A 15,192-nucleotide genomic window follows, 5' to 3' on the forward strand; every position below is an offset into this window, starting at 1 on the left:
ATAAACGGCATATATCACTGGCAATAATTGAAATTACAAAATATTCAGGATACGTAGTGCCATCATGAGATTTGAAACCTTTTCAAATTAAGAAAAGAGAAAACCAAACAAGAGTTTGCATATCTCTCCATATCAAGAATACATAAAGTGTACCTTGATAATTCTGGATTATACAGCACAGGAAAGAATACATTCGGCAGCTCTGGTAACCACAATACGTGCGCAGACCATGAATGAATATCAAGATTCTGGAGTTAGATGTAATCACTACAGGACATGGGGTTCAAAAACCTGGGACAGATCACTTGGACAATAATCATTGAGTGTTGTTCTTGACAAGATCTATGTACTTTTGGGCCAGATTTACATGGACTTCTGTTGAGTCTGGAGGCCTTTAAAAATAGTAGATCAGAGCTACATTCAGAGGTTTGCCCCCCTTTTTACCTACAGTGGGAAACCAAAAATCAGCAGGGTCAATTGAAATCACTGCTGAGTTCAAACAGATGTTTACAGATTCCAAGGGTCTTAAGCTACATTGTGGGAGTCACAAATGATGGAGGAGGCATACATTTTATTTAATGAACAAGGAACATGTGTAAGCCACTCAACCTCCAGGTCTGCTGTGCCGTTCAGTAAGAGCATGCTGACCTGATTTTAACCTCAACTCTGCATTCCTGCATACCCCCCGATAATATGTCATCCAAGAAATTATCTACCTCGGCCTTAAAAATATTTAAAGTTTTTGCATCCACTGCCTTTTGAGGAAGTTCCAAAAGAGTATTAGTCCTCTGACAACTGGGTGGCCCCTTGTTTTTAAACAATAACTTCTAAACAATAACTAGATAAGTGCCAGACCCCTTCCAACAGGAGGAAGCATCCTTTCCACACCCACCTGGTCAAGTCCCCTTCGGATCTTCTACGTTTTGATTAAATCACCTACGACTCTCCCCAGCACTACAGGATGCAGACCCAGCCTGTCTAGCCTTTCTTTGTAAGGCAATCAGCTCATTCTGGGTACTAGTCTCTTAAACCCCTGATAAGTCATCTAATATAGTTTGGGAAAGAAAAAATCATCTTTTCTTACATTTCAATAAACTTCATGGTTGACATTCTCCAAGGGCTCTTACTACAACTGAGATTATGAATGCTTGACGGAGTTTCAAAATCTCCAAAATCACCTATTTCAACAATTTTGATTCGGTTTTAAAAATCCATTCAAGGATTCAATATAGTTTGCAAATAGAAGTTGCTTTGTTTTTACTGATTACTCAATGAGATTTAGGTTGCCTTTCATAAAGGAGTTTCTTTTTACGTTAATGTGTATGAGTGAGAGGTTTCATATATTGTCAAGCTTTTTCGTTTCTACATGGTTCCGGAGTTCTACCCGTAGTGGATATGCCCCACATAGTAAGGACATTGGGAGCCTGGTTAATGATGGAGAAAGTGGGGGAGGGGAATAATCAAGTATATAGGGTCTCATTACCTTAAATACAACTCGACTGAAGGATGGGCTGAAGTATCAGAGCTGAGGCAATCCTCATAATCAGTCCACCTATGGCCACAATTCCTTGAAGACCTTATCCTTCCCCTCCCCAATACCAATAGTGTCAAAATGCACGTGCAAGAGTTGTTTCCACAGAGGCAAATCTGCTGCCTCAGGAGATTTCCCAACTTGCTTATTTAGCTCCAGGGCATAAATCCAACCTTTAGTAATATTCTGATGGTTCAATTTCTATCCATGTCATAGAGTCATAGAGATGTACAGCATGGAAACAGACCCTTCGGTTCAACCAGTCCATGCCGACCAGATATCCCAACTCAATCTAGTCCCACCTGCCAGCATCCGGCCCATATCCCTCCAAACCCTTCCTATTCATATATCCACCCAAATGTCTCTTAAATGTTGCAATTGTACCAGCCTCTACCACTTCCTCTGGCAACTCATTCCATACACTTACCGCCCTCTGCGTGAAAAAGTTGCCCCTTCGGTCTCTTTTATATCTTTCCCTTCTCACTCTAAACCTATGCCCTCAAGTTCTGGACTCTCTGACCCCAGGGAAAAGACTTTGCCTATTTACCCTATCCATGCCCCTCATAATTTTGTAAACCACTATAAAGGTCACTCCTCAGCCTCCGACACTCCAGGGAAAAAAGCTCCAACCTGTTCAGCCTCTCCTATAGCTCAAATCCTCCAATCCTGGCAACATCCTTGTGAATCTTGTCTGAACCTTTCAAGTTTCCCAACATCTTTCTGATGGGAAGCAGACCAGAATTGCATGCAATATTCCAACAGTGGCCTAACCAATGTCCTGTACAGCCGCAGCATGACCTCCCAAATCTGACCTTTAAAGAAAAGCACAGCAAATGCCTTCTTCACCATCCTATCTACCTGCAACTCCACTTTCAAGGAGCTATGGACCTGCACTCCAAGGTCTCTTTGTTTAGCAACACTCCCTAGGACTTTACCATTAAATGTATAAATCCTGCTAAGATTTGATTTCCCAAAATGCAGCACCTTGCATTTATCTGAATTAAACTCCATCTGCCACTTCTCAGCCCATTGGCCCATCTGATCCAGATCCTATTGTAATCTGGAGGTAACCCTCTTCGCTATCCACTACACCTCCAATTTTGGTGTCATCTCCAAACTTACTAACTTGTACCTCTTATGCTCGCTTCCAAATCATATATGTTAATGACAAAAAGTAGAGGACCCAGCACCGATCCTGGTGGCACTCCACTGGTCACAGGCCTCCAGTCTGAAAAATAACCCTCCACCACCACCCTCTGTCTTCTACCTTTGAGCCAGTTCTGTACCTAAATGGTTAGTTCTCCCTGTATTCCATGAGATCTAACCTTGCTAATCAGTCTCACATGGGGAACCTTGTCAAACGCCTGACTGAAGTCCATCCAGATCAGATCTTTCGTTCTGCCCTCATCAATCCTCTTTGTTACTTCTTCAAAAAACTCAATCAATTTGTGAGACATGATTTCCCACGCATAAAGCTATATTGGCTATCCCTGATCAGTCCTTGCCTTTCCAAATACATGTACATCCTGTGCCTCAGGATTCCCTCCAACAATTTGCCCACCAACGAGGTCAGGCTCAGCGGTCCATAGTTCCCTGACTTGTCCTTACCACCCTTCTTAAACAGTGGCACCACGTTTGCCAACCTCCAGTCTTCCAGCACCTCACCTGTGACTATTGATGATACAAATATCTCAGCAAGAGGCCTAGCAATTACTTCTCTAGCTTCCCACAGAGTTCTAGGGTACACCTGATCAGTCCTGGGGATTTATCCAACTTTACCCATTTCAAGGCATCCAGCACTTCCTCCTCTGTAATCTGGACATTTTGGAAGATGTCACCATCTATTTCCCTACAGTCTATATATCTTCCATGTCCTTTTCCACAGTAAATACTGATGCAAAATACTCATTTAGTATCTCCCCCATTTTCTGTGGCTCCACACAAAGGCATGCCTTGTTGATCTTTGAGGGGCCCTATTCTCTCCCTAGTTACCCTTTTGTCCTTAATGTATTTGTAAAAACTCTTTGGATTCTCCTTAATCCTATTTGCCAAAGCTATCTCATGTCCCCTTTCTGCCCTCCTGATTTCCCTCTTAAGTATACTCCTACTACCTTTATACTCTAAGAATTCACTCGATCTATCCTGTCTATATTTTACATCTGCTTCCTTCTTTTTCTTAACCAAACCCTCAATTTCTTTAGTCATCCAGCATTCCCTATACCTACCAGCCTTTCCTTTCACCCTAATAGGAATATACTTTCTCTGGATTCTTGTTAACTCATTTCTGAAGGCTTCCCATTTTTCAGCCGTCCCTTTACTTGGAACATTTCCCCCAATCAGCTTCCGAACGTTCTTGCCTAATACCATCAAAATTGGCCTTTCTCCAATTTAGAACTTGAACTTTTAGAAATGGTCTATCCTTTTCCATCACTATTTTAAATTGAATAGAATTATGGACGCTGGCCCCAAAGTGCTCCCCCACTGACACCTCAGTCACCTGCCCTGCCTTATTTCCCAAGAGTAGATCAAGTTCTGCACCTTCTCCAGTAGGTACATCCATACACAGTCAGAAAATTCTCTTGTGCACACTTAACAAAATCCTCTCCATCTAAACCCTTAACACTATGGCAGTCTCAGTCTATGTTTGGAAATTTAAAATCCCCTACCATGGCTACCTTATTGTTCTTACAGATAACTGAGATCTCCTTACAAGTTTGTTTCTCAATTTCCCTCTGACTATTTGGGGGGGGGGGGGGGTCTAAAATACAATCCCAATAAGGTGATCATTCCTTTCTTATTTCTCAGTTCCACCCAAATAACTTACCTGGATGTATTTTCGGAATATCCTCCCTCAGCACAGGTGTAATGCTATCCCTTATCAAAAACACCACTCCCCCTCCTCTCTTGCCTCCCTTTCTACCCTTCCTGTAGCATTTGTATCCTGGAACATTACGCTGCCAGTCCTGCCCATCCCTGAGCCATGTTTCTGCAATTACTATGATATCCCAGTCCCATATTCCTAACCATGCCCTGAGTTCATCTGCCTTCCCTGTTAGGCCCCTTGCATTGAAATAAATGCAGTTAATTTATTAGTCCTACCTTGTCCCTGCCTGCCCTGACTGTTTGACTCGCTTCTGTTCTCAACTGTACCAGTCTCAGATTGATCTCTTTTGTCACTATCCCCCTGGGTATCATCGATGCCCCCCCCCCCACCCCCACCACTTTACTAGTTTAATTCCTCCCGAGCAGTTCTAGCAAATTTCCCTGCCAGTATATTAGTCCCCTTCCAATTTAGGTGCAATCACTCCTTCTTGTACAAGTCACTTCTACCCCAAAAGAGATTCCAATGATCCAAAAATGTGAATCCATCTTCCATACACCAGCTCCTCAGCCATGCATTCATCTGCTCTAACCTCCTGTTCCTGCCCTCACCAGCTCGTAGCACCGGGAGTAATCCAGATATTACTACTCTCAAGGACCTCCTTTTTAAATTTCTGCCTAACTCTCTGCAATCTCCCTTCAGAATCTCAACCTCTTCCCTTCCTATGTCGTTGGTTTCAATGTGCTATCCATGTATTATCCAACATACCCATCTTCCATCCACATACATCTCTGTCAGTTACACTCATATGGGGAGGCCAATCATGTTTAGTTACAAACTCAGAAATTGTGCACTGTAATTTATTCTACCAATGGTGTGCCAAATAAATATAAGTGTTTCAGCAGATTAAAAAAGAAATCATGGTTTGCCAGCACCAAGCAGAGTCTAGCATCAAGCCCGCATTCAGCTAAAGCCTGACCTACTTGTACCAGCAGATGAGACAGGTACAGTAATGTGCCTATCATTCCTCTATGCTCATTGACATGGAGTTCAGAACTGGAAGTAGCTAGATTTAAAGGGATGTATTTCTGGGTAATCAAGGTGCAGCAGAATTTGACAAAAAATATATAATAAATAGGTAGATAAATTAGAAAGTCACATACAGGGTATAGAGGAAATGATTGCTCCTTTTTTTCCGTTTGCAAGATTGTTTTACTGTACCCAATATACTGGAATAGGCATTAAAGAATAGAATTTACATTATAATTACATAAAGCTCTGGTTTGATCCCAGTTAAAGTATAGTCTTCCGTTCTGGCTCACTGCCCCCCAGGTAAAATACACAAGACATTCAGTAGGATGATGTCAGGGCCAAAAGGATTACATAACAAGGACAAAGTCAGTATATCTTTAGATATAGATGAGTTAAAGAGGACCTAATTGAGAGTTTTAAGATGATCAAAAAGTTAATAAAGTGGAGAGAGACTTCTCCATTCTAGGTGTGGGTTCAAAACTAGGCAGCAGAATCTTACCCAGAATCTTAAACTTCGATGGCGACTATCCAAAGGTAATGTCAGGAAACTTCCCTTCACCTAAAAACAGCAGAAATTTGACATTCCCTCTTCAAACAGCTTTTAAGGTTGGGGTCAACTGAACGTTTAAAGCCAGAGATTGATGGACTTATGTTAGGCACATGTTTAGAGGGTTACAGAACCAAGATCAGTAAACAGATGAATGGAGTTACAATGCAAAATTAGCTTTATCTAATGAAGTTATAAAAGTGGTTTGAATGTGCTTCTACTCCTGTATTTCTCCTTATCTATTGTTTTACAATTTTTGTATCATACTTATTCACCCGTAAATGCCAACTATGGATCAGTGGATAGCACTGCTGCCACTGAGTTATAAGGTGCCGAACTGAAGTCTCGCTGCAGTGCTTATACACCAACAAGTCTGTTCCCAATCCAATGCAATATCAGGGGTGTGCTGCATTACTGGGGATGCCAATTCTCAGGTGATTTGTTAATTAAGGCCACATCTGCCTGCTCAGTGCCTGCAAAAGATCTCTTGAAAAAGGAACAAGTGTATTAACTTCCCATGTTTATATTTAACTTTCAATCAATATCACAAAAGAATCTGGTTGCTATGCAATTTACAAAATGCCCTGCAATAACTCACCAAGGCACCTTTAACAGCATCTTCCAAACCCATGACCTCTATCATCTTGAAGGACAAGGGAAGCAGATACATGGAAGCATCACTAGTCACAAGTGCCCTCCAAGCCACTCAACGTCCCGACCTGGAACTATACTATACTGTTGCTGGGTCAAACTCCTGGAACTATCTCCTTAACAGCACTATGGGTGCCCCTACAACCAAACAACTACAGCAATTCCAGAAGGTGCCTCACCACCAGCATTCCCCCTAATTTTCCTCCCAGCAGTGCAGGAATATTGCTTTGAGATGTTTGGTAGCTGTAAAAGGCACTATTTACATGCAAATCTTCCTTTCTTTATAGTTCAGTTTTTGAGTATCTCTCTCAGTAGCTTAGCCCTCCCTCAGCATTTCATGCAAATTAGTGCCCATTTTGAATATGGAAGACGGTTGGCCTCCAAGAGGAGAAAGGCTTTATATACAAATAGAATTAAATTCGAATCCCTACTGTGTGCAAACAGGCCCTTCGGCCCAACCAGTCCACACTAACCCTCCAAAGAATATCCTCCCCAAACTCATTCCCTACATTTATCCCTGACTCATGCACCCTGTCATGCAACCTATACATCCCTGAACGCTATGGGCAACTTAGCACGACCAATTCACCTGACCTGCACATCTTTGGATTGTGGGAGGAAACTGGAGCACCCGGAGGAAATCCATGCAGACACGGGGAGAATGTGCAAACTCCACACAGACAGTTGCCTGAGGCTGGAATCAAACCCGGGTCCCTGGCGCTGTGAGGCAGTAGTGTTAACCACTGTTCCAACGTGCTGCCCCGACAAAGCAAAAGAAAAGCATGTGCACACAATATTAAACAGTTGGCAATGTTATACACAAAATCTGATCATGTAGGTCTCCAGCTCCAACAAGCTGTATTGTTGATATTTTGGCATTACCTAGGTCTGCCTTCTGGGTAAGGATCTGTGTCAGTGTCCATCGTATCCCTCCAAGGAAAGAAGCAACTAACACTAGTATAAACCCTTTCATGTTAAACTGGGTTGACTTGTATGTAAACATGAAGAGGCCGCCAGCTATTAACAAGATTACCATGATCAACCACGGCCTCTGGAAACAAAAACATAAGCAACAGATTACTATAAAACAATTATAAATCATCAAATACATCTCCACTCATTAAACGAGTAAGATTCCCATACAAGCACACACTGAATTAAAAGAAATAATCCTAATCAAACAAAATTTTATTACTCTTAGTGCCCACTTTGCATGTTGGTCCTTGTAATGCTCTGTAGGTCTGAAGTGGGAAGACTTTAATCAATTCTTTCCAAGCCTATGAGCAAACTTAATAGCTGTTGCCTGCAGCTGACAGTTCTATCTAAGTTATGAGGGAAAAGAAAAAAAAACGTATTGGGCAAGTTGTTTTCAATTCAGGTTTCCCAAATTTGTTTACAAAATATGCCCTGGATTCCAAGGGGATGGGCAGTATTGGATTTAATTTGTAATTTGATTGTGCATGTAGTTTTATAAGTGATCATAACATGATTGAGTTCAAAGTATGGTTGGAAAGCAAAAAGCATGAATCAGTTTTAAGTTTAGGGAAGGCCGACTTTAACAAGATGAGACATAGATTCTCCATGTTAACAGATTTTCCCTGTTTAATGGTTAAAACAACTGAAGGACAGTGGAGGATGTTTAAAGCAACATTTAACAATGCCAATCCAGTTTATACCCGAGGGAGAAACGTACCACGTGACAGAAGCAGTAGTAATGGACAACCAGAGAAATAAGAGACAGAATAAAACTAAAAGGGCTTACAAAAATGCAAAAAAAGCAAAGATCCTGCTGAATGGGAACGATACAAAGACCTGCAAAAAGCCACAAAGCAGTTGATAAGAGCTACTTAACTGGGTTATGAAAGGAAAATTGCCAGGGACTTCAAATCAATAAGATTTTGGGTTAGGAGCAATGTTTGTCCACTAAAGACTGAAAATGGGAATAGTGTCAATGACAATGGGGAAATGGCAGACACCTGAGCAGAAAAGGAGGATAAGATTTACAAGGATGTTGCCAGGGTTAGAGGATCTGAGCTACAGGGAGAGGCTGAACAGGTTGGGGCTGTTTTCCCTGGAGCGTCGGAGGCTGAGGGGTGACCTTATAGCGGTTTACAAAATTATGAGGGACATGGATAGAATAAATAGACAAAGTATTTTCCCTGGGGTCAGGGAGTCCAGAACTAGAGGGCATAGGTTTAGGGCGAGAGGTGAAAGATATAAAAGAGACCTAAGGGGCAACTTTTTCACGCAGAGGGTGGTACGTGTATGGAATGAGCTGCCAGAGGATGTGGTGGAGGCTGGTACAATTGCAACATTTAAGAGGCATTTGGATGGGTACATGAATAGGAAGGGTTTGGAGGGATATGGGGTCAGGTGCTGGCAGATGGGGCTAGGTTGGGTTGGGATATCTGGTTGGCATAGACAAGTTGGACCAAAGGGTCTGTTTTCATGCTGTACATCTCTATGATTCTATGACTCAGCTCTGAGGAAATTATTAGTGAAATGTGAACATTAACTGAATAAAATTGTTGTAAGTAAAACATTAATAAAGAAATTATTAGAATTAAAACGTGACTAATCCTAGGGACCTGATAGCTTCCATTCAAGAATGTTAAAGGAATTAAGGAAGCACATCGTAGAAAGATTGTAGTTAGTGCATCTGAGTTCACTAGATACAAGAAACATCCCTCTCAATTGCAAACTACACATGTCACTCTGCTTTTGAAGAAGCATGAAAGAGGAAAACCAGAGAATTACAGACCAGTTAGTCTAACATCAGTGGTGTGGTAATTGTTGGAGGTTATAATCAAGGACGAGGAGTAACTGAACACCTTGAAAATTTTCAGTAAATTATAGAGAGCCAGCATGATTCATGATAGGTGTGTCACTGCATTATTTGAAGAGATAACTAAGATAGTAGACAGGGGAATGTCTGCAGATGTTGTTTATATGGAATTCCAAAAGGCAGTTGATAAAATCCCACATAAGAGACTGTTAACTAAGGTGGATGTCCATGAAATTGAAGACAAATTACTGAAATGGCTGGGATTGTGATTGAATAGCAAACAACAGAAAGTAGAGATAATGGGCAGGTATGCAAATTGACACAATGTGACCAATGATGTCCCTCAATGATCTGTGTTAGAGCCTCAATTATTCACATTATTTATTAACAACTTAGTGGCATAAAAAGTCATATATCCAAGTTTGCTGATGACACAAAGTTCAGCAGCATTGTAAACAGTGTGGATGATAGCATAAAATTACAAAGGGATATTGACAGGCTAAGAGAATGACAAAACTAGCAGATGGAGTTCAACATAAGCAAGTGTGAGGTTATCCATTTTGGAGCAAAAAAGGATAGATCAGGGAACTTCTAGATGACACAAAGTTATATTTAGTGGATGTCCAAGGAGGCGAAAGGGAGGACTACAGATGCTGGAGATCAGAATTGAAGAGTATGGCACTGGAATAGCATAGTCGGTCAGGTAGCAGCTGAAGAGCAGGAGAATCAACCTTTCAAGTATAAGCTTTTCATCAGGAAAATGTCCAAGGAGACTTCAGGACTCAGGTGCATAGATCTTTAAAATGTCACAAAAAGGGGAAGAAAATAATCAAGGAATTGGAATGCTGACCTTTAAGTTTACAGGGCTTGAGTACTAGGATGCAGAGGTTATGATGCAGTTACGCAAAACCCTGTTTAGACCCCATTTAGTGTATTGTGAGCAAATCAGGGCATCACACCTTAAAAAGAATATACTGACCTTTGAGGGTACACAATGTAGGTTTACAAGTATGACAGCTGGATTTTAGGAGTTAAATTATGAAGGTTAAGGGGTGATCTGATCATAGTTTCAAGATATTAACAGGAAAAGACAGAGTAGATTAAGATAAACTATTCCCACTGGTTGGCGATTCTAGAACAAGGAGGTATAGTCTGAGAATTAAGGTCAGACTGTCTAAAAAGTTGGTAGATGTTTGGGACTCTCTTCTACAAATGGTAGGGGAAGCAGGATCAGTTGTTAGTTTTAAATCTGAAAACTATAATTATTTTCTTACCCAAAATTATTAAGAGATGTGGACTGAAGGCAGGTATAAGGAATTAGGCCACAGATCAGCCATGATCTCATTAAATAGTGGAATAGGCTCAAGAGTTGAATGGCCTAGTCCTATTTCTATGTTCCTAAGATCAAATGTTTACGAAGTTAAGGAAAGAAGCTGAATAATAGTGAATTGAGTCCACCTGGAAGGTGAGTGTCTTTAAGTGACAGAACTGCCTAAGAAACAACTTTTTGGTGTACTTCATAACTTGGTCTTTTATGAGGCTCATAAAAGGTCACTTTATCAAACAGAACCGGCATTTGGCACCGCAAACACAGTGCAATATCCACCCACAGTAACAGCCAGTTAATGGCAAAGTAAACCAAATATAGTTTTAAATGGCATCTTATGAACTGGCATTCTTGATAAAAATTATATCTTAAAATATCACAAGTTACTGTATTATCACAATCTACATGTTGTCTGAATAGCCAGTTGAGGATGAGAGTGAGAAGGCTTTCTGCCAGTAAGTTTTATTTGAGGGCAAGTTGCATTATTAGTTATGTGATTTATGCTGTAAATAATGTATAACAGTGATATGTATACCCCCTGCACTGAGTTTCTATTACACAGTGTGTGCTTTTACATTGATTATATGGATCTCTTGATCAATCAGAATATTTGAACAATTCTTGATCCCATAGATGCCGGTTAATAAAACATTTGCTGTACTGTCACATTCCCTATTATACCTTTATTTAGAGCTGCTCCTCTGATTGATTAAAATCCTGCACAACATTGCTGTCCATCTTAGGGAGCAACTGTGGTTTGAAATTGAACAAGTGACGTTGGATAGTATTTTAATAACATACAGTATTTCAAATGGATGAGTTGGTTCAATTACTCCATTCCAGCATTTGTACACCACCCGGGCTTTCTCTCATTTTTCTTCATCTATTTCTATCTTCATGACCTTCTATTCCCTTCTTCCTCATATACTCATCCAGCTTCACCTGAAATGCATTCACACAATCCCCTTCAACCACTCCCAGTGTTAGCTAATTCCACATTCTCACCTTTCTTTGGCGAAGCTGTTCTACTAAATTCCTTATTGGAATTTGTGGTCATTATCTTATACTGACAGCCCTTTCCCACAAAAGGAAACATTCACTTTAAAACTATGGAAGGTTTTATAAAAACCTCTATCTGATCATCTTATCTTCAAAAAAAAAAGAGACACTGCTTCTCAGTCCTTTTGTGATACATAAACCAATACATTTTTGACACCATCCTTTTACATCTTCTCTGCATCTTCTCTAGTGCCTTTATATTCTTTTTATAGAATGGTGACAAACTGTACACAGTAGTGTGGTCAAAGTAAGATTCAGTACAGGTTTACAATAACTTCTCTACTTCTCAATTCTTTCAATTTAGAAATTAATCTAATGCTTTACTACTTCTTTTAAGAATGATCTTACTAACCTGCAATATAACTTTTAGTAGTTGGTGTAAATGTACTCTGAGATGCATTACTTGCAATTTAAAACTGCACAAAATATCTTTAAATATCACAAAAGGACAAGGAATGCTACTGTTAAGCCCAAAGAATCTCACCTGAATGATCTATAGCTTAAAACTTTTATGTTTTCATCATGTTGCTCTTCATTTAAAATTTACCCATGTGTTAAAATTACACAATGTAAAAATAAGTATAATGTAGCCAATCACATTAGAACATAGAACATTACAGTGCAATACAGGCCCTTCGGCCCTCAGTGTTGCACCGACCTGTGTAACCAATCTGAAGCCCATCTATCCTACACTATTCCATTATCATCCATACGTTTATCCAATGACCATTTAAGTGCCCTTAAGTTGGCAAGTCTACTACTAATGCAGGCAGGGCATTCCACACCCTTACCACTCTCTGCAGAAAGAACCTACCTTTGACATCTGTCCTATATCTATCACCCACAAGAAAGGGAGGACTGGGGATGCTGGAGATCTGAGTTGAAAAGTGTGGTGCTGGAAAAGCACAGCCAGTCAGGCAGCATCAGAGGAACAGGAGAATCAATGTTTTGAGCATAAACCCTTCATTATGAATGAGGCTGGGTGTGAGGAGGTGAAATGAGGAAACTGGTGAAATTCACATTGATCCCATGTGGTTGGAGGGTCCCAAGGCGGAAGATGAGGTTTTCTTGTAGGCACCTCCACCTTATCCCAGATCCAATCTTCCAGCTTGGCACCACCCTCCTGAACAGGCCTACCTGCCCATCTTCCTTCCCACCTATCTGCTCCACCTGATCACCTCCTCCCCCACCTTATCTACCTACCGCATTCCCAGCTACCTTCCCCAACCAGCCCTACCCCCTCCCATTTATCTCTCAGCCCTCTTGGTCCACAAGCCTCATTCCTGATGAAGGTTTTATGCTTGAAACATCAATTCTCCAACTCCTCGGATGCTGCGTGACCAGCTGTGCTTTTCCAACACCACACTTTTCGACTACATCTATTATCCCCCGTGCTAACCATCACCATCCAAGGAAAAAGGTCTCACAGTCCAACCTATCTAATGCTCTGATCATCTTGTATGTCTCTATTAAGTCACTTCTTTACCTCACTAATGAAAACAGCCTCAAGTCCCTCAGCCTTTCCTCAGAAGACCTTCCCTCCAATCCTAGTATATATCCTCTGTACCCTTTCCAATGCTTCTACATACTTTCTATAAAGCAGCAACCAGAACTGTATGCAATACCCCACGTGCAGCTGCACCAGAGTTTTGTACTGCTGCAACATGGCCTCATGGCTCTGAAACTCAATCCCTCTACCAATAAAAGTTAACACACCGTATGCCATCTTAACAACCCTAGCAACCTAGGTGGCAGCTCTCATGAATCTATGCACATGGACACTGAGATCTCTCTGCTCATCCACACTAACATTAGCCCAGTACTTTGTATTCCTGTTACTCCTTCCAAAGTGAATCACGTCACACTTTTCCATATTAAACTCCTTTTGCCACCTCTCCGCCCAGCTCTACAGCTTATCTATGTCTCTCTGTAACCTGCAACAACCTTCCACACTGTCCACAACTCCATCGACTTTAGTGACACCTGCGAATTTACTAACCAATCCTTCTACACCCTCATTCAGATAAATTATAAAAATGACAAACAGCAGTGGCCCCAAAGCTGATATTTGTAGTACACCACTAGTAACTGAACTCCAGGGTAAATATTTCCCATCAACCACGACTCTCTGTCTTCTTACAACTAGCCAATTTCTGATCCAAACTGCTACATCACCCTCAATCCCATGCCTTCTTAGTTTCTGCAACAACCTACCATAGGGAACCTTATCAAACACTTTACTGAAACCCATCTACACTGCATCAACTGCTTTACCCTCATCCAACTGTTTAGTCACCTTCTCAAGGAACTCAATAAGGTTTGTGAGGCACAACCTTCACAAAACAGTGTTGACTATCCCTAATCAAATTATTCCTATCTCTTATAATCATTTCCAACACTTTACCCACAAATGAAATAAGGCTCACTGGTCTAAAATTACCAGGGTTGTCTCGACTTCCCTTCTTGAACAAGGGGTCATTTGCTATCTTCCAGTCTTCTGGCACTCTTCCTGGAGACAATGACAACATAATGATTAAAGCCAAAGGTTCTGCAATCTCCTCCCTAGCTTCTCAGAGAATCCTAGGATAAATCCCATCCGGCCCAGGGGACATCTATTTTAATACTTTCCAAAATTGCTAACACCCTCTTATGAACCTCAATCCTGGCTCATCTAATAGCCTGTATCTCCTCAACAACATTATCTTTTTCCTGTGTGAATATGGTCGAAAAATATTCATTTAGCATTTCTCCTATCTCTATCCATGCACAACTTCCCATTACTGTCTCTGACAGGCCCTACTCTTACCCGGGTCATTCTTTTATTCCTGATATACACTGAGGAAGCTTTAGGGTTTTCCTTGATCTTACCTGCCAAAGACTTTTCATGTTACCTCCTGGGTCTCATAAACTCTCTCTTTAGGTCCTTCCTGGCTAATTTGCAACACTCAAGCGCCTTAACTGAGCCTTCACGTCTCATCTTCATATAAGCCTCCTTCTTCCCCTTGATAAGAGATTCAACTACTTTAGTAAACCACTGTTGCCTTGCTCAATCACTTCCTTCCTGCCTGACAGGTACATACTTATTCAGGACTCGCAGTAGCTGTTCCTTGATCAAGCTCCACATTTCAATTGCGCCCATCCCATACCTGCCATCCCCATCCTAGGTATCCTAAGTCTTGCCTAATCACATCATAATTTCCTTTCCCCCAGTTATAACTCTTGCCCTACCTATCCCTTTCCATAACTAAACATAACTGCCGCCTCACAGCGCCAGAGACTCGGGTTCAATTCCCACCTCAGGCAACTGTCTGCGTGGAGTTTGCACATTCTCCCCGTGTCTGCGTGGGTTTCCTCCGGGTGCTCCGGTTTCCTCCCACAGTCCAAAAATGTGCAGGTCAGGTGAATTGACTGTGCTAAATTGCCCGTAGTGTTAGGTGAA

At 41.2% G+C, this 15,192-nt stretch overlaps 1 protein-coding gene across 3 annotated transcripts in view; it reads right to left on the reverse strand.

The window, feature by feature from the left end:
- Positions 1 to 15,192, reverse strand: part of slc35c2 (solute carrier family 35 member C2) — a 37,044-nt gene that overhangs the window by 7,473 nt on the left and 14,379 nt on the right. For all 3 annotated transcript variants that reach the window (XM_060835956.1, XM_060835958.1, XM_060835957.1), the window contains one exon: positions 7,465 to 7,633. In XM_060835956.1, the coding sequence (XP_060691939.1) occupies positions 7,465 to 7,633 (169 nt within the window). The remainder of the gene's footprint in view (positions 1 to 7,464; positions 7,634 to 15,192) is intronic.

Source organism: Hemiscyllium ocellatum, chromosome 15 (assembly GCF_020745735.1).
Source record: "Hemiscyllium ocellatum isolate sHemOce1 chromosome 15, sHemOce1.pat.X.cur, whole genome shotgun sequence".
In the NCBI taxonomy this organism is placed as follows: Eukaryota; Metazoa; Chordata; class Chondrichthyes; order Orectolobiformes; family Hemiscylliidae; genus Hemiscyllium; species Hemiscyllium ocellatum.